This window comes from Camelus bactrianus, chromosome 19 (assembly GCF_048773025.1).
Source record: "Camelus bactrianus isolate YW-2024 breed Bactrian camel chromosome 19, ASM4877302v1, whole genome shotgun sequence".
NCBI classification, from domain to species: Eukaryota; Metazoa; Chordata; class Mammalia; order Artiodactyla; family Camelidae; genus Camelus; species Camelus bactrianus.
In genome coordinates this window covers 49,258,231-49,278,677 of record NC_133557.1, presented here as the reverse complement: position 1 = coordinate 49,278,677, position 20,447 = coordinate 49,258,231, and the positions used below count along the sequence as shown (strand labels likewise).

At 44.7% G+C, this 20,447-nt stretch overlaps 1 protein-coding gene across 1 annotated transcript in view; it reads right to left on the bottom strand.

The window, feature by feature from the left end:
- The window catches only part of LOC141574112 (trafficking protein particle complex subunit 9-like), a 152,608-nt gene that overhangs the window by 42,849 nt on the left and 89,312 nt on the right, over window positions 1-20,447 (bottom strand). The window contains exon 10 of the mRNA XM_074347893.1: window positions 16,322-16,893. Coding sequence (XP_074203994.1) covers window positions 16,322-16,817 — 496 coding nt within the window. The 5' untranslated portion in view covers window positions 16,818-16,893. The remainder of the gene's footprint in view (window positions 1-16,321; window positions 16,894-20,447) is intronic.

The following is a 20,447-nucleotide window of genomic DNA, read 5'->3' as shown; positions in this document are numbered from 1 at the left end:
CGGATTTCATCATTCATGTTGCCTTGAAAACTCTGAGGCACTTGTATCTGATCAGAAAAGCAATTCTGAGTAATAGTAGGTTACAATTCAGCGCCAGTTTGCTTTAGAAGAAAAAAGAAAAGCTACTGTTCCTCACATCCTGCACAAAGTGTGAAGTGCCTCCCTGCCCCTTTCTCCTCCTGTTTTCAAACCTGATGTTCCCCAACCCTTCTGAAACAAGTGTGAGAACCTCGTATTCCCAACAATATGTCAAATGACTGAAGAATATCAATTTACTTGTGTAAATATATGCCTACATCTTGAACTGGAGGAGGAAGGTATCAGAGGGCTACATGGAACTTATTTCTACCTTCCTGAAATCACACACAAACACGTTCACACAGACACAAACACATACACACTGAATTACTGAGCACTTCACAAGCTTAGGAATTCCAACTTCTAGAAGATAATTTTGCAGTTAGTTTAAAATACAAAACTGTCAAGTTTTGAAAGACTTGATCATCTGCTAAATCATCCAAATATCAACGAAACCCAATTTGCCTTCTCTGTAGAATGTAATTTCCCATGATGTCAAAGCAGACCCTAAGAAGTACTGGATCCAAGACTCATGTTTATCACTAGCTATGATCATTTTTAAACAAGTAAACAGATTCAGAAAGGTATGTCCCAACATTTATTCTTATTGAAATAGCATATGTATTCAATTGTCTATACAGAAAATAGGTCCCATGATGGTGTTTAAGAGCTATTTTGTGTATTGCAATATTTACTTTTAAGTGCAGACAAGGAGGGTGGGTATTACGCAGTTGTAGAGCACCTGCTTAGCATGCACAATGTGCTGGCTTCAATCCCCAGTAATCCCCCCCCAAAAAAGTGCTTATTTAAAAATAAGAAAAAAGTTATAAAAAAATGCAGACTAAAAACCACTGCAATGTAGAAGCCAGAAATATAATAAAAAACATGTGTTTCTATCAAATACTGACTATATGTCAAACACAGGGACAACCACATATCACCCCTGAAAACCATTATGTTGGTTCCCAGCAACCCTTCTAAGTAGACACTGATGCGAAGCCCAGCACTGCGGATGAGGAGACGGAGCTCGGAGGAGCCGGGGACGCTGTCGGTCCTGCTCCCCGTGACATGAAGTCAGCCCAGGACAAGCGCTGAGAGAGCTGCAGTGAGGGGACATGCAGCTGCGTGGAAACTTCGGGAGCTGGGAGTCTCAGAAAACACGAAAAATTGTTCAGTGAAAAACCAGCTCAAATATATTACACTGTGCCACATCCTTTAAATAGGGAACATGACTGAGACCTTTTTGATGCCTCCGTGTCCTTTATGCCATCATCAGTTATTTGCCCTTTCAGCGTGACCAGTGATGATCCGGACCCCTTATGAAGTGCACTGAGATGGCAGAGATTTTAAAGCTGTTTTATGAAGTTTGTAAGACTCTGTCTATGCCTCACACAGGCGGTCATCCATCACTTCTCACCTGTGTGGATGTACCACCTGAAATCACTCCTTTCTGCTTTTTAAAATCCCTTCATCTAATCCAGACTTTTCAACAGCAAAGCAGCAGCTCAACCACAGACAGTGGAAAGCTTCTCACCAAATGGACTCGAACAGCCTATCGGACTACCTGGAAGCCCTTTTCTTCTATTAAACCCACTTCCAGGTACTTCATCATTTTCTGATTGGTGGACTTGGCCACTGACTGGCCTACTCAGAGAGCTCCCAGCCTCACATCAGAGGGTGGGAGAGGACACTGCTCTTGGGAGAAATCAGTGAGGAAGTCGGACATCCTCCAGTCAGGACTGCACATGTAGAAGTGCGACAATGTGCTCAGAAATTATACAGTCAGAATCCCTGGGCTCCCATGGACTGGTTTCACATTAACCAAACTCACGAGACACTGATGCAAGAAAACCAGAAACTTAACTTATTAATGTAACAGAATATGTGAATCTATGAACCAGACTGAAATATCAGAGTTCAACCATGAGTACAGTTTCTCCTCCACGGCCTAATAACGGGCCTGCAGTCACATGGCAACCATGGACAGAAGCAGAGCAGGAAGGGTTTCTAGATTAACTCAATGGACTAAATTTCTGTTATACCAACAGATCTACTGCCTGGAAAACAATTAACGCTAATCACAGTGCACTCTTCGTGGACAGTGGCTGAGACACTACTGTGAGCACCTGTGTAACTCTCCTTTCCCTGTCCTTATTGGGCAAACTGATGCACAGAGGTACAGAGATCCAGGGATGCAGATACCTCTAAACACCCAAAGCCCATCCCTGGGAGCCTCAAAACCAGACAGCCAGGGTTTAAATACCAGCTCTGCCACTTACTAGCTCTGTGACCTTGGCCAACTTACTTACCCTCTGTGTGCCTCAATTTCCACACTGTAAAACTGGGATAAAAATCAAACATTCCTTTCTCGATTGTTGAGAAGATTGAAGGATTCATTTCTGTAGAACTCTCAGAAAAGAATGTAGCACATTATTGGTGCTCAACAAATGTCAACTTAATATTAATGTGATTTGCAAGTCTCCTTTCTAATCATTTTCTGTGTTTCCTGGCTAGACTAAGTCCCAAAGAAAATCCTTCTTTCTCCTTTTATAAACTCTTGGGGAGCACCCTTCTGTTCCATACAACCACCTGTTTAAACTGAGGGAGGGGATGCCTCCTCCCCACTCCTCTTGGCCACGGAGAGTGCTTCTCCACAACACAGACCCATGGCCCACAGCTAGCCTTTATCACACTAACAGAGTGAGGTGTGAGTCCGGAGAGACAAGCAGGGTATGTGAAACCATTCCTTTCCTTCCAGTGCTGGCCACACTTGGGAAGCACCCAGGATGCTCAGCTCCATGGCAGGACAGCCCTGTGCATGATGGGGCAGATCCTCTCAAGGATAAGGCTCGCTGTGGCCCAGAGTTACTTGGGACAGGGTGAGTCTCTACTGCTGGGACACAGTATAATGACACGCATTTTCCCACAGCCCTGAAGTTCATGGAGAACGTGGCTTCATCAGTAAAAAAGAAGACATATATCGCCTGCTTACTCTTCTCTGTCATCTCTCAGTTGGCTGCTGGAGACAACATGTGTATAAGTATTGGATCCCCTTAAGCCCCAACATATTTGAAGTAACAAAAAATTCTGTGGCTTAACGTTGGTTCAGGGCGACTGTGTGACAGTTCTGACTTTGCTGATGCTAAATTATGGGTATAGGAACTATGGAACCTCCTCAAATATCTTTCATCATAAAACCAGCTTTCCTTATTTTCCTGTTTCTTAGTAATTGCCAAAGACTATCAAATGATGGCTTCTCACAAAACAGTAGCTAAAGTTTATGAGCTTTCTTGACATACCCACTGTGGTAAACAGTTTACATAATTTCTAATTCTCACAATTCTACAAAGCAGATATGAGCATCCCCATCTCACAGACGAGGGAATTCTCAGAACGAACTGACTTAGGCTCACGTGGCTCAGTGGCAGCGCGTGCACGCAAACCCAAGTCAAAAAACTACACCCCTTCCTATATGTACCAAATCTCCTACCACCAATTAACACACAGCGGCGGGGTCAATACTCAGGGAACCCAGTACACTTTTCAGATTTAAGGTGCTCCAGAGGCCGCTTCTAGCTGTTTTATAAATTCCCGGCTCACTGGTTTCTAGCACTGGAAGAAAAGTCCGATTTTGCCATTGTTTGCACAGCAAGTCTGAGATGTTCACAGCGAGATGGCAGAATAAAATTAAGATATAAGCAGAATAATTTTTCCAGGTAGACAGACATAATGGAGACTGTGCTATTCTGAAGCATTAAGCAAAGTAATCAAAATAAAATAACGTTGTTTAAGCCTTCTTTAACAAACGGGAAAATTAAGACTGTAAGAAGGTGCAACAGCGCCACCTATGGCTAAAAAGACCTTCCAGGTTGCCGGGAAACATGCAACACAAAATTGCCTGTAGGATCAGAAACGAGAATCAGATAACTAAAAGCTTCTCTAGCACATACTGCACTTTGTTTCGGGGTAAGGGAGGGGTATTCAGTATTTAATCTGATATTGCTAATACTCCTGAATATAAACAAAACACATAGGCTTATGGAAACTCATCTTAGAGGAGGAAAGAAACCAGTCCAGCCTCTTCAGTTTACAGGAGGGGGGACTGAGACCTGGGATCTGTCCTCCTGGCAATTGGCAGCAAAGCTCTCCTAGGCCTCATGTCTTGCACTGTAGCAAAAACCAACAGATCTTTACTAGGCCTATATTCATAAAAGTAATGTCTGTATTTTTCCAACAGTAGGTAATCTAAGTATCTTGCAAAATACTTCTCAAAGAGCCAGGAAATCGTAAAAGTTTGTTGAAATACAAAAACATTTATTTACATATTAAAACAGCATGAGATTCATTCTATTAAAAAAGTTACATGTCAAAACAATGTTTTGATATTTTAAACCTGGTAAAAGTGCAGGAAAAAAAATCAAAATTTTCTTTAATCACAAAAGAGAGAAGATTATTCCCTGAAAATGATAAATGTGGATTTTTCTAAACTTAATGGATCTGCTCAGAATCCACGAATTTAAATGTCTGACTGGATGTTACATGGCAACATGAATTCTGAGTTTTAACAATACACACTCTGTGTAAATAATCTTCAAGGTCGTCTGCTTAAGGCAATTTAACTAGTCCCTGTCTCAATAGAATGATACAGTTTTCATTAAAACTTCATAGTGCACTAAAAAAAAATAAATGAATCCTTGTTACTTTAAGCCATATTCATATATATCATATATATACATATTGAATATGCATCAGAAATAAGCCACCCCCTTTAGTATTCAGAGTTGATCCTTCTAAAATACCTGTCATTGTGACAGCACATTTTTATTAAGCACCACTTGGGTGCTTTGTATACAAGGTGTCTAACTCTTACAGTTAGACAAGTAAAACGATATTACTCAAATTTCACAAATGAGGAAATGTACTTAAGCCATAAAAACAACTTACCTATTCATCATCAGGAAAGAAAAGAGTAATGATTTTACTTACAATATTCACTGACAATTTTTCTTCCATACTAAGACTACATAAAACCAATTCAGTATTTCTAAGTATTTCTGTCAATAAGGGCCACTAGAGAAAAGCAAGTAACATCACCAGCAATGGTTGGACTTTCAAAGCCCACTTCTATTTTGCACTATAATTATTTTTAATGTTTTGTTTTTAGTGCTCACAGAGCAATAAAATTAAAAAAAAATAACTTTTTAAGTCATTACCTGAGAATAAAACTTTTGTAAAAATGTACAATTTTAATTTATGCCACTCTGTCTCACATTCTCACTGGTGTCTCCCCTTTGAAGTCCTCATCAGGCTGAGATCACTAAAATTGGCCATTTATGGAGTAACAGGAGTTCGGGAAACCACTCAACGGGAGGCTGATTAGAGGAGCAATTAAAAATGCATCCTGTGCAGCCAGGGTTCCAGCACTGAGCTAGCCACTGCCAGATGTGTGTAATTTGGGACGAGCTCCTCCATCTCTCAATCCCTCAGCTGCAAAAAAGGAGACACTGATACCTACCCTCAAACACCTGGATGAAGTAAAACATGAGGAAAGCATTTTAGCCTTAGGCAGGTGTCCACTCAGAGCGAGTTTGGTCGTTATGATGATGAGGATGGGTGTTAATAAATTAAGCTAGACCAGAAAGTAGAAATCACCATAAAGGAGAAACATTTAAATCAATGAGCATTTCCTTTTGGATGGATTGCAGAATATTCTATTGATTTTTTTAATAAACCAAGATTTGTCCATTAATAATAGATTTACAGGTTCATGGACAAGTCACCAGAAAAAGAATTAGAGGCCTCTAACCTCTGAATACTAAGAAAGTAAAGTTTAAAAAGAATTATGGGGGAGATTATACCTCATTTGGGAGAGTATGTGATTAGCATGAATGCGGCCCTCAGTTCAGTCCCCAGTAACTCCATTTAAAAACTTTTTTTTTAAGAAATGGAGAATTAAAGCAAAAAGATGTAGGAATACAGAAATTTTTAGAGACTCAACTCAGACTTTTGATGGGGAAAAAAACATCCATTTCTCAGAGGAAATCTTGAAAACTATGTAAACCGGATCTGAGATGTCTAGTCTTTTAACATTATTCAAGAATTCATATTACCAAGTCTTAAAACTACCTGATAACCCTCAGTGGTGATAGTGATCATAACAGCTGCCAACACAGATCGAGCTCCGGCTAGGAATGCTCTGTTCTGACATCTCTGCCCCTGAGGCCTCACCAGGCTGAGAGCACTAAATTCGGACATTCATGAGCATCTCGTGTAAGTCCTCAATTTGTGCTTCTCACTCCCCCCTCACCAGGCCCTCTGAGGGAAGCACTGTTATCATCTTCCCCACCCGCAGATAAGGCCACTGAGGCACAGAGACTAAACCTGCTCCAGGTCATATTGACATTAAAGGATGTCTGTATTTCTGCTGTTTTGCTTTGGACAAAGGAATATGAGATATCAATTCAAGGGAGACTGTTAAATAATAAAGTCTGTCTGGTCTCCACTTCAAAGAGCAGATACTATAAATTCCTGATGTAGGATGAGGCTGCCGCCACAAACTGACTCAGCTTGAAATTAATATCCAAGATGAAGCAGCGAATACACGTAAATATTCATGATTGTCAACTCCGCTCATGGGTCTGGGCCCTTCACTGCCTGAACGGGGGTGAAAACTCCACCCGTTTCAGGGAGGGAAGCGCGGCTCTTCCAGGTCGCACCCAGGCTTCACGGGCTGTTTCCCCTCACAGACTGTCGTCAACGATTAAAAAGCTCTCAAGATTTTTACACCATGCAAAACTGAAAGACATTTCTGCAGATGGAGCACTTTCTCAGGCTTAAACCTTTTTTGCCTACACTCAGGAAGGGGGAGAAAAGAAACATGACTCTGCAAAGTCTCTGAGCCTCACCACTCACAGGAGTAGAACTGCCTCAGCACAAGATGACTCTTCAGAGTGCAGGGTGAGAACAAATTAAAGCCGCCCCAACCACAGGCACTCCCAGAGACAGCGCTCAGCATTCTTCTGCACACTCACGGTTGTGCAGCCCTCACCACCATCTATTTCCAGAACACTCCATCATCCCAGAAGAAACCCCCTGTCACTATCAGTCATTTCCTAATTCCCCTCCACCCAGCCCCTGGCAACCATCACCTGCTCTCTGCCTCTGCATTTGCTATTCTGTGCATTTCAGATCACTGAAGTCAACAATATCTGGCCGTTTATGTCTGGTTCCTTTCAATTAAAGTGCTATTATCAAGGCTTTTCCATGTTGAAGTGGTATCAGCATCTCTCTTTTTTTTTTTTTTGAAAACGTTAAAGTTTATTAGAAGGTGGTAAGTACTATCAAAAGGAGTAGAGTGGAGCATAAAGGGTGGGGATTGAAAGGGAAAAGGGCGGGTTGAGTAATCAGGGTGGACTTCCCAGAAGAGGTGGCCTTTTTCATCTTCCCCTTTATTTTTTTTTTCCTTTTTATTCACCCTTACGTATGAATAATGTTCCACTACATGGAGATACTATATTCAGTTCATCCATTCAGCAGCTATGTATGGATGACGTCCAGAAGAATGAGTGTAAAAGGTGACTAGCAGGGATGGCATTTAAGCAAAGGGCAAGATGTGCTTTTAAAAAAAAGCCAACAAACAGAGGCACAAGGAAATTCAATCCGTTTCTGAGCAAAGTGCATGCTTGTTTCGGCAGGACTACCTTGCAGGGCTGGGGAGGATATTGGCAGGAATCACGGGGAGGGAGTCACCTAAGAAGACTCCCCACCGAAATCAGCTCAGCCAATTCTCCTCACTCATGTTTCTAGGTTTCTCTTATTTCATGTAATAGCACTTTAACTACACATCTGATCATCTGCATCAGACCACCTTACCTCGAAGCCACAGAAAATAATTCACTGACTGGAGCAGCTCCAGGACAAAACTGTGATGGACCAGGGAGTCCTGCAGCATCCCAGCCTGCAGGCACAAACCCCACATGTGCCTTGGTGATGTCCAGAAAATAAAATGCATGGAAATATCTCACTGCTGGTGCAAGACATCTGCCCCCAAATTGCCCCAAAATCATGCTGGCAAAGCACTAATCAACAATCTCACTACAAAAAAAAAAAAAAAAAAAAAGGCTAAGAAGGCAAATTTAGGCTCTGCCATTGAAAACCAGCAACCATCAATGCCAGTATCTGAGCTGGAATGCTCCTGACTTCAAAAACCACTGCGCACTTATTTTTCAAACGGGAAAGCATATATGTATTCCACGTAGATGATATTACAGTAGGATTTTTATTTTCGAAATTTCCAGTTCAAAATTAGCACAAGAAAGATTATGTTTCAGCTTTTAAAAAACTCAATTATCTTCCACTTTCTTAATTTTGAACCTGTTATTATTTTATAAATGGAGCTATGCTTCATATTATAAACCAAGTGTTTGGCTTCTGCAAACAAGACCTTTATGACCTCACTATTTCAGAGCAAACTTTAATGATGTTTTGAGAGGTGGGGCCTGGGGCGCTCACTAACAGCTCTTTAAATACTGACAAGGATGTGCTATTAAGTAATGCAAAGGCTCTAAGTCCACATTAACTAGGAAACCAAAGAAACTACACCAAAGCCTTACTTTATCATTTTTAAATATTCCTATTTTTTGAATATTAAAGTTCTTAAAAGATATGATTTTTTTGAGAAAGACAACAGCTGTATTAATTTCCTCTCACCAAGAAAGCAATCTTTATCAATAGTAAAAACCCCTATGGAAATTCAAAAGACAGGACGTTTCTAGCTAAGTGAACATGCAGATCTGAACACAAACGTAAATCCTATCAGATCTCACTCGAACGAGCTCAACAAAGTCCTGGGCTACCCTGGAACTTAGCTCTTCTGTTCCAAATGTTGGCTGAGCTAAGATCATCACACAAGGCAGGGAAGAAGAGAAGAGGAAAGTCCACCTGGCGGCCTCCATCTGTTTTCTTCAAGCCAAAAGGCGCCGCAAGGGCTGCCCAGCTAACAAGCCCTCCCCATAAGGAAATCCGTCATCCACACTGCCCCTGCCGTCCCCAAGCAGCCCCGACGCCCCTCTCCCACTTGTGGCCTCCCAGCCTGTGAATGGTCTTCTAATGTCATTCCCCAGTTGGTGGCACCCTCCCCCTCTTCCCCGCTACACACAAACACACACACACACACACATGCGCGCGCAGAGCCAAGGCAGCCTTCCCAAAGCATAAATTTGATTACATCACCCACTTCAAACCCTTCAGTGGCTCCCTGGTAGAGTTCTAGCCCCACCCCCGACCCTGCTCGCCTATCCTCACCTCAGTACCCAGGTCCCCAGTGACCTCAGGGGCCCCCTGACCTGCTCCTACTTCCCACTTGCCTCCAGGCTCATTTTGACTGTTTCTCAAGGAAGCCTTCCCTCCCTCCAACCTCCGCAATTTGAACCTCTGTTCCTAGAACATTCTAGGCTAAGTCAACTTCTGACACTGCTAAGCTCCCAAGGAGCATTTTGCTTACTAATGTGGGTCCAACCTCTCTCTCCTAGACACTCAGAAGTGTGCGTGTTATGAATAAATGAATGATGGGGTGGGTCTCAATGGGACAGCCAGACCAACTCTCACCCGTCCCGACCTTTCTTACTGTAGAATATCAGAAACAAAACCAGAAGTACCTTTCCTGAAGGTCACTTCCTGCTGACACCCTTCACTGCCTCCTGTGTCAGTTCTAGTAAAACCCAAGCTCTTCCAAAGCCCTCCACCCCAGGCCCTCTCCAGTGTCCTCCCCAGCAGGGGCACCCACAACCCTGGACCACACATGGCACTCTCCCCGAGTCCACACCGCACAAGCCTCCAGGCCTCTACCCGGGCTGCTCTGCCACATGAGCCACAGTCTTCAAGCTTTCTACTGGCTGACCCTTACTCTGTCTTCCCAACTGAATGTAGAGCCCATTTCTTCCAGGAAGTCCTCTCTGATAATATCCTTTAGGTCTTGGCAGGGCTCCCTCTATAGCAGCACTGCATGGTGACCAACTGGGTATTTGCTTGCTCCTTTGGGACCACAACCTATTGGGGGCCACGTGGGAAGGAGTGAGAGATTACAAGAGGGGTAGGAGAAGCAAAAGGCAAAAATCACAGCTGAAGTCCCAAATTCAAGGATTCTTTCTCAGAAAAAGAATAAAATATTTCACATGTGTGCAATTTGGCTACTATTTTTGTGGCTTGCAGAAAGCAAGGGCTTGTTGTTCTACTCCAAAACCCAGGTTACATGCAAAGAAATGTATATATTCATATCCAAAGGAAACCAGAGCTGCTCAACAACAGTTTGCAGTCAGAATTGAAAGGAATTTTGATAAAGGCAATCTCTCTCTCTCTCTTCTTTCTTTTCTGGCATCATATAATTTTAGAAGTATTTGCGTGACTAAGAGATGGCTACAGCCCGTGATTCTTCCATGGAGAGTTTGGGCTGAGGAAGCCCAGATTACATTCACTGTGTAAATGCAATCACACCAACAGACTGACAAGCGCCCTTGTGGAGGAGCTGATGTTCCAAAGCAGGCAAACTTATGCAGTAAGAAAATTCTAAATAGAAAGTAAGAAATTCAATGTTCTGTACTCAATTTCATTAGCTATATGGGCCATTACCTGATAGTATATCTTGTCTAATGAAACCCAAAAATAAATTGTGAACGTTGATTTTCTTCATCTGACTGTTTTATGCTAAATTTGGATGTCAAACCCACAATCCATACGGACAGCTCAGGCCTATGCTGCAGCACAGCTACATACCGTAGAAGAAAGTCTATCAAGGGAGAACTGGAGAGTTTCCCTTCAGAAGCTGCTAAGTCTGGTTTTGCACCTGTACATCATTTGCAACCACGTCATCGTCAAAGGAGTAAGACCTTACCTCTGTGGGGCATAAAGCACTGCAGTGCTTCAGAACAATAAAAGAACACTGAGCTTTGTGAATCAGTCCTGAGGCACATAAATCGTACTTTTTCTGAAACCCCCCAAAACTGACCCACTTCACCATTTCACGTACAACAGGGAGGTACCAGAATTAGTAGAGAAAACACGCCCTTGAAGTCTGACAAGACCCTGCTTGAATCCTGTTACAGCATTTACTACCCTCTAAAAGGACCAATAACTTAACCCCTCTGAGAAGGCTTGCCAATCCGCAAAAGGGGGCTGCCACCGCCCACCTGGGAGGCATGGATGTGAATGCAACACACAAGTAAGGCGGCCGACTGGTACCTGACATGGGGCCTGGCTAGTTTCCCTCCGCTGCCCTTGTCCCCCTTTAAACTTGTGCTGTTTCCCTGGTACCAAACGCCCGGAATAGACTGCCTGAATATTCTGTGTATCCCTGGATACATGCCTTACCCTTAGGAGGCCAGAAAAAAACTGCCTCCTCCCCAGTCACTATCAATATTCTTAAGAGTCTGGATTTTTTTAACCTCCATTTTGCAGGGAGACTATTCCAGAATTTTTCAAGCACCATTCTCCAGGTTGGCTCCTCTCCCAGCGCCCATCCCTTCTCACCTCAGATCCTCTGTCTGCCTTCTGTTCATTGGAAGGTGAGTCAGGAAGAGCGGGGACTCCATAGGCCTCCTTCCCTCCCTGACATGTTAGTGTGACTACCTTCAACCCACGCCCCACTCCAACTCCAGCTTCTGAGGAGTCTACCCTCCAGGACCCTGCAGAATCTGCAACTTCCCAAGACACACACGTGGCCACGACCCTCCCTTCAGATTTCTTCCTGGCTGGCCCTGCCCACCCCCCGGCCCCTTAAGGATAAATAACATTGCCCTGAAAATCCCAAACGCCGCTGACTGACACACCAAAGCTGCATGGTCTGGGCTTTCCTCCAACCGAGGCACAGACCTGCCCCGCCTGAGCCTCAGTCTGCAGCTCTCAAGATGATCTAATTCACATGCATGGCTGTGAACACCAGCTAAGAATGACGACCCCCAACGTGTATCTCTAGTTTGGCTCCTTCAACTCAGCCCCAGGTGCCTCTATGAAGTCCTAACTTGGATGAAAAATGGCATCTTAAAAATGCCTCATGTCCACCATTTACTCTGGAATTCAATTTCTGGCAGGTACCTCCCATGCTCCCCATTTTAGTAACAGACCCAGCACTCACCTAGGTGTTTGAGGTCACATTCAATTTCCCGTTCCCTCCCTCCAGCCCTGGCCTGGAATATTAGTCCTGTCATTTCCGTCGCTAAGCCCATCTCAAGTCTGGTTCTGCAGGGACCACGGCCGGAACCCTACAAGCTCACAGCATGGTGCACTGAGTCACAGTCCTCCGAAAGGTGCTCCCTGGAGGGGGAGGAATCTCCTGCCACCGGTCACCTCAGAAGGCACTGGATTCTCACAAAGGAGGCCCTGGAGAAGGGACTCAAGGTTCTCCCATGATCTGAGCTTTGAAGGTCCCGAGGTCTGGCGGAGCTCCTATTAGCAGACACACTTGCCACTGAGCAGATGAGGATGGAGGAGCCCAAGCAAGGCTGTCCTCACTCCGACCCCTGGGCCCTCAGGAGCCACGGGAAAGGCCTGTGTCCAGGGCACAGCCCACCAATCACAGATCCCAGCCTGCATTTGCCAACCCAGACAGCCTAGACTCCTACTTGCGAGACTTACTTCTGTTCTGTTCCCCCCCGAGAATGTGATGGACTCTTTCAGAATGTCTGGCCTATCTCAAGCGAGACCAAATCAGTGAAGGATGAAGTGTCCACATTTGGACTAGAGCATGAAAGGAGAAACAAGGCCTCATGATCAGCATGATGGTGGTAGCCAAACTCTTCCTCCAGGTGAGATGAACAAGGGTGGGGGTGAGAATCTAAAGTCTTAGATCGGCCAAAGCATCTTCTTTCATTGCTTACTGGGGGTTGGAGACTCACTACCGCAAACTAACGACACGGCCGTCAGTGGGGGACGTCAGCTGCAACAAACACGGAGTCAGCTATTTACTGCCAACATGGGTTAAAAGTAAAGGCCGGTGCAGGAAGGCCTGCATGGCTGCTGAGGCAAACCACAGACCCGGCTCTGAATGCCCACTGACTGGAGCAGAGAGGAAGCTACGGTCCCTTTAACAGTCCCTGTGTCCACCAGATCCATGTGAGCCAGCTACTTAGGAGAAGGCCATGTTGTCCTGATACTCAGAAAAACCAGCCTCGTAAAGGGAACAAAAGAGTGGCATGGATTTTAGACCCACTTCTGCCCCTTTATGAAGACAAAGTAAAGTAAATGGCATGGGGAAGTTGAATGCAAAAAAAAAAAAAATTAAATAACCAAACGGTGACTGATTCCTCCAACAGTGTCCCCTGCAGCTGCTCACCCTCGAGCCTGCCACTTCCTCACCAGTGACCGCCGGTCAGGAAGCGCTGTCACGCACGTCACACAGAGACAGCCAGGAACTGCGTGCTGAGCACGTTTGTGTAAAAGCAGGAATTGAGCAAGATGCTGCAGACTTTGACTTGACAAGTTTAAATACTCCACGAAAAGAATCCCTCAACAGCCGCCTAAATCAATTCGCATCTCACTTCTTCAAAACAATCTAACTAATTGAATAAGGGTGCATTTGTCACCAAATATGAGGAGGACCAAACAGGTTCCTCAAAGCAAAGGTTTTAACATGTATCAAACACCAGTGGGTGATGTGCTAACCAAGCAAATATTCCAAAAAATTAGAAAATAACAAGATGACTAGGATAATGCATGGATCAAGGCAGCTGAAAAGTTTCTGCTTTTTAAAGCGACAGAGACAGCACAGAGGGCGACCTAGCTATTTCCAATGCAGGATATGCACAGCCACCTTTTCAGACGCAACTGCGCGGTACAAGAGAAAAAGGAATAAAGAAAAAGGAAAAGAGGAACAGGCGAAAATTAGAAACACACAAGAACAAAAATGACTTTGACAGCATGTACAAGAATTTACGTGAGTGTGTGAGGCCAGGGACGCGGGGACAGTGAGACCCACCCTCACCTCCTGCTCCAGGGAAGGCAGGGGCCTGAGGGGAGCGATGCTGCTTGGGGACCACAACGTGGTCAGCGCCCCTAACCAAAACTCCACATACATGCATCTAGGCAGCTTTTAAGCCACAAAATGTGGTCGCATTACAGGCTGGACAGTTTTACTCACTCCCAACGAGAGTAGCAGGAGAGAATTAGTCTCTGCTCCTGCACCAAAGCGTTGTTTTAAAAATTAATGACTGTGGAATAGTAAAAGCAACAATGGAGTTAAAGTGACTGGAGGAGAACGTGCTTGACCCGAGCTCACTGGCCGCGTTATCTCACTGACGTTCAGATGCTGGCTGAGCCCTTATGGTACCAAAACAGACAGATCCACCAGGAGGGAGTTTAATGCGCTGCTGTATTTTGATGCCGAGAGCCATGCCTGGTACACGAGGTTCTGGGTAAACAATGGTGACAGTGTCAACACTATGGGCTAAGCAAACATCTAGCTACTCCGCCAAATCCCAAGGGCAGACTTCAAAAGGCAAATCAAGCTGGCATTCTCTGGTGGGTCTGCAGATTCAGAACCAAGCAGTTGCTGAGCAAAAATGTCACAAGTGCCTCCTATGACAAAAGAGGAGGCACTGGCCATGGGGCTGGGGCAGGGCTCCAGGCTTCCACTGCTCAACCACCATTCTGTCCAGGGGGAGAACATGGCCCCTGCTTATGTTGCACCGATGCACCTACCTTGACTGACGCCTGGGTCTCAGCAGGAGGTGACATGTGAGGTGAACGGAGCCAGCCTCGGTGTAGCCCGGTGCTGGCAGCTGGGCCCACAGCAGTGCCCAAACACCTAAACCTGCCATCTCATCCCCAAGGAACAGAAGGGGGTGCGGGCGTGTAGATCACAGGGCCCTGCGAGGACAAATACAGATCATGGCCACTAAATGTCTCACCCCTTACTAAAGTCATAGAGGTATGTCCAGGAGGAACAGAAAATTCATCCAGAGCCCGCCAGGCACCACACACAGTTGGGACTCGGGCCCCCTGTGCCTCTCACTCACAGGGTTAGTCTGGACTTTCTTTTAATCAATTCTCTGGCATCTTCTCCTCCAACTTACCAACAACCAGAAAGTAGGATTTGATCTTAAGTAAGTTCAAGAATCACAGAGCACTGCCTCCACTGCGGGCCCGGCAGCACGTGCCAGGTCCTCTGTCACCTGTGGGACCGCCATGAGCCCTCTCCAGACTCAAGGCCCGAGGCCGTAGGCCAAGGTTACACAGATTCCCTCACTCTCCCCAGCAAAGGGGGACCACCTCTGGGCAAAGGCTTCTCACCTCTTCTGCCAGAAGTAAAGCATGATAGATACATGAGGAAACAGAGCAGAAGGTGGGGGGGTAGTAAGCCCAGGAGAGCTCGTCTGCACTTCCAAGGCAAAATTGGGGCCGTTGACTTAATCACAGGGACAAAGTGAAGATGAATCTTTCCCTGCTTTGCCTCATACTCCGTGATAAGCCTTTCCCTGCATAAGGAGTTCATCCGGAATTCCCTGGAGGTGTTTCTGATGTCCTAACTTGGCATGCTGGCTGTCGGGGAGGAAGACAGGGCCTGAACCCAGCAGGTGCTGGGCCTGGGAGGCAGGAGACACTGGCTCCAGACCCAGCTCAACCAGCGACTCGTTCTGCCTCTCGGGATTCAGCATCTCATCTATAAGCAAAGGGATGAGACTGTCCCAGGACAGGCTAACAAAATTGAAATGAGAGCCATGTAAAGAAAGCTTCCCAATTGCCACATTTAAAATGGTAAACAAAGAAACAATCAAACAAACAAAAAACAGATACTAGAAACTGATTTTAAGAACAAATCTTACTTAATCTGCTGTATGTAAAATACTATCATTTTGACATGTAATCAATATAGAAAGTAACAAGATAGTATACATACTTTTTACTAGACAAGTCTCAGCGTCTGATGTGCATTTGACCTACAGCACATCTCAGCTCAGACCAGCCTCTTCCACAGCGCTCATAGCATCAGTGGCTGTGGCTACTCTATTGGACAGCAACTCCAGGGGTCCCACCAGGGGTCCTGGCTGAAAAGCAGGAGGAAGTCTCCACACTGACCCTAAAAGTATCTCTGTGAAACAAAGGCAGATTCACTTTTAAATGTCTGTAAACCGTCGGACTGCACCTCCCTCCCACCTTGGCTACAAGACAGCCCTCTTCCTTGCTGATCCCTTCCTGGATGTAGGGAAGGAACCCGGCACACAGCCAGGGTGGCCGGGTCTCCAGGTAGACTTACCTGCTGTCTGTGTCCAGTCCCATGAAGTCCTCCTTCTCAAACAAAGTGCAGAGGAGGGGGATCTTTTCCCCAGACTTGTTGGGGTCCCATCCAGCCACTTGGACTTGAGCAAGATTAAGAGTGACTCAGTGAAGTCCTCGATCCTCTTCTCCACCACCCTGCAGTCCTCGTAGTTTGAAGGCCACGTTGGTGCGGTGCTGCTCGGCCACCTCCCCATGCAGCACAAAGACAAAGAGCTGAGATTCATTAAGCGTGGTGCCATACAGCTCCTCTGCACGTGGAGCTTCTCGAAGGCCTTGGCCGAGAGGCAGTCAGTAATGGTGACAAGGCCCACGACCGTGCGGTGGGTCTGGAAGTCACTCCACCCATTCTCGAACGCATAGTGGTGCCAGTAGTGGATACAGAGTGCCCACTGGGAGCCGCACGGGCTGATCTGGCTCACCAAGGAGATTCGTTTATAGATGCAAAAGAAATTGTCCTCTGAAATGATCCCCATGGGTTGGATGACCACGGGGAGAGTCTCTTATTCCTCAGCACACTGCACGTAGTCAGGGATGCTCATGTTGCAGGGCCTGCCGAGAGGGGAGAGGAGATCGAGGTAAATATTGTGCTGTGGGCTGCGGGTGCCTCTGGGTTGCGGTGACCTGGTGTGTACCAGCCAGAAGGCAAGGGAAGCACAAGCAAAGACGGGGGTACAGTTTGTCCTCAGAGTCTGTACATGGCTACCGTAGCTCGGATCACATTACCCAGCTTTTGGTCTAGGCTTCCTGCCCCTTCACAGAAGGGTCATTTCTTGTTTTCTGTTTCCAAGCACCTAGCAAGACCCTGATGCAAAGTCAGAGCTCAACACTGCTGAATAAAGAAATGAACAAAGGAACTGCTTTCCCCACCCCCCTTCAGCAGATTATAAAGAAAAGAACCGCAGTAGGATCAAAAGATCTGGATTTCAACACCAATTTATTTGAACTCCTAAACTGCAGAATAATGGATAAGAAAACTTGCCTTGGGGAGGAGGGTACAGTTCAGTGGTAGAGCACATACATAGCATGTACGAGGTCCTGGGTTCAATCCCCAGTACCTCATTTTAAAAAATGAAACAAATGAATAAACCTAATTACCCTTCTCAAAAAATATTTTTTAATTCAAAATTCGAAAAACACCTTGCAATTGATACAACACTGTAAACTTGACTATACTTCAATTAAAAAAAAAAAATCCTTGCCTTACAAGAATATATCTGGATTATGGAAGTTTGCAAATGTAAAATGCCTAGGGTACCACCTGCATAAATAGGGGGGACTGTACAAATTTACTATCCCTCCTTTATGAGCTATATTTCCTTTGGGGGGTGTTATAAACTCTCAGAGCTAATTTTCTCAGATTAAAATAAACAAAACAATACTTGATTCTCAGTACTGCTGAAGAATCAGATAAGCCTGTGAAAGCATCTGACCCACAGAGGTTACTCAATAAATGTTTGTTGAATGAATGAATAAACAAGCAAAGTGAATGCTGCTGCCTGCCACAGACCATCATAATGGTACTGCCTGGAAATCCCAGGCCTATGTTACACCCGACTACACACTAACCATGTGGGTGACCTGGGCAGGCCTGTGTGCTTCTCTAAGACCCAAGTTAATCACAGATAGAAATGAGGGCAATAACACAAACCTCAAAGGGTTAGTGAGTCAGTAATGAATTGTACCCCAACTTTTCAAGATGGAACCATTAAGGAAAATTGGGCAAAAGGTCCATAGGCCCTCCGCATATTATCTCCTACAAGTACAGGGGAACCTACATTACATCTCAAAATAAAAAGTCTAATAATTTAAAGAGGCTATTGAGGTTAAATGAGCTCATTGTCTCAAATAAGGAACACACAGTACAAGTACAACAATGCCTAGCCCATGAGATACACTCAGTTAACATTTCCACTGAACCCACTAATCCCTCCAACTTCAGAGCACGAGGATGGGTCCTCGTGGCCAGAGGCCACTGCACCTGAAGCTAACAAAGCTAATGGTCCCCACTTCCAAGAGCCCCTGTCACCACCCTTGTTCTAATTTTGTATTTGTAATATTTATTTTTATTTAATAGAAACCCCCAATTGCATAGCCTTCAGGTCACCAAAACCTGACCACAGAGATCATGATGGCAGCCCTCCTTGGTGAAACAATAAAATGAAAAGCCATTTCCACAAGACCTCTGTGTAAATCTACAAGGGAACTTCATCCTGGACTGAGGAAGAGGACTGGGGAGGAGGGGGCAATCTGGGGCACAGAGAACTATGGGCCACCTGTCCCACGATGGACTTTAGACTCAACCCTCGCCCTCCAGGTAATTCAAAATACACACGACAGAGTGCTATGGACAAGATTTTTTTTAAAGAAATCCCTGACTCCCTAGCAGGTCTTGTTTCTACCGAGACACAGATGGCTTATTTGTATAATGTTTCACAAAAGCCTTAAAATATTATCACCTCAACTTGACACATCAAGAAACTGAGGTAGAGAAGTTTATCATATTGTACAAGATTAGAGAGAGGCCACGTCAGACACCGTATTTAAACCCAAGACCCTGCTCCAGTGCTCACACTAGAAAGTGTGACATGCTGCCCCTTTCCTGCCCTCTCCCTGCAATAAATGTCTGAAGAGTCTTTTCTGTGCCACCTGGAATCACAATCACTTCAATTTTCCACAAAGAGCTATGTCACTCCTTGCAGGACATATCAAAATCTAAAGGGTTGGGATGTGAGGAGAGATTTGCATTTTCTGTTTCTCAAAGTAAACACGGCTTTAAAAGAAACTGAAAAGCACTTATCTAGTCTAAGCCCTCATTGTGCAGAGAAAGAAACGGAAGTTCAGAAGAGATGAGGAAAGGGCCTTATTAACAAATATTGCTTCAGCGCAGCATCAAGCCAGCCCTGGGCACTGCTGGGGGAGGATCTGGGAGACCCAGGAGAATGAGTGTTAGAAAAAGGAAAGAGAAGAAGCATACAAGGCCCTGTCTCTACACCACCATAACATGAAGTTCCACCAAATTACCCAGTATGGGTGCAGCCAATATTAAGGTGGGCTAAACAGGTTATAGAAACCTGGAAGTCTCAACCATAGTGCAAATTCCAACATTTACTCTGCTTTTTTCCCAGTTCAAGCATCAATTCAGTGGGCACTCTGTTCCAGGGACTACACGAGGCCTGAAGTTCTCCCAAGTACAAATCTCTATTATCACGTGTGCAAACCACATAAAGGCCCACCAGAAGAAAAGTGCCACAGATAAGATGGAATTACTGAAGCTGAAAGCAGTCAACCAGCGTATGTTACTAGGAAAAACGATGCTGCTAGAAATGGACTCATGGACATAGAAAGCAAACTGTGGTTAGCAGGCAGGAAAGGGGGGATTACCAGATACACATTAATAAATATAAAATAAATGACAAGGACCTACTATATAGCACAGGGAACTATATTCAATTTCTTGTAATGAGTTGTGCTAAAAACAATCTAAAACATATGTATATACATATGCTTATGTTTATAACTGAATCCCTGCTGTACACCTGAAACTAACATTGTAAATTGACTACACTTCAATAAAAATAACTTTAAAAAATAAGTATAAATAAAATCAATGCCATTAAGATAAAATAAAAGAATAGTCTTATCCCCTTAGCTGTAGGTGGTGGAGAATTCTAGTTACAAGCAACAAGTCCACTGGATCACCCCAGCACTGACTGTCACTCTTTCTGACCATCAGACAGTCACTTGGCTTCACTGAGGTTACTTTTCTCTTCTGTGAAAGGCTACAGTGGCAACTAATGATGTATAGAATCTCATCATTCACAAGCCCAACAATTAGTGAGGACTTCCCATGGGCCAGGCTCTGGAGAGATGAAAAGATACGGTCCCAGATATATTCATGGGTAGAAGAAGTTTATGCCATTAAGACATTTATTCTTCCTGTTTTGATAGACAGATTCAATGCAATTCTGATTAGAATTCCTACCAGACCTTTCATGGAATGTAACAAGTTAATTTATGGTCAGGAACAGCCAAGAAACTTCTTTAGAACCACCACTGGGGAGGGGTGGATAGGTCATTCATTTCCACTGTTCTTTCTGAAGTGA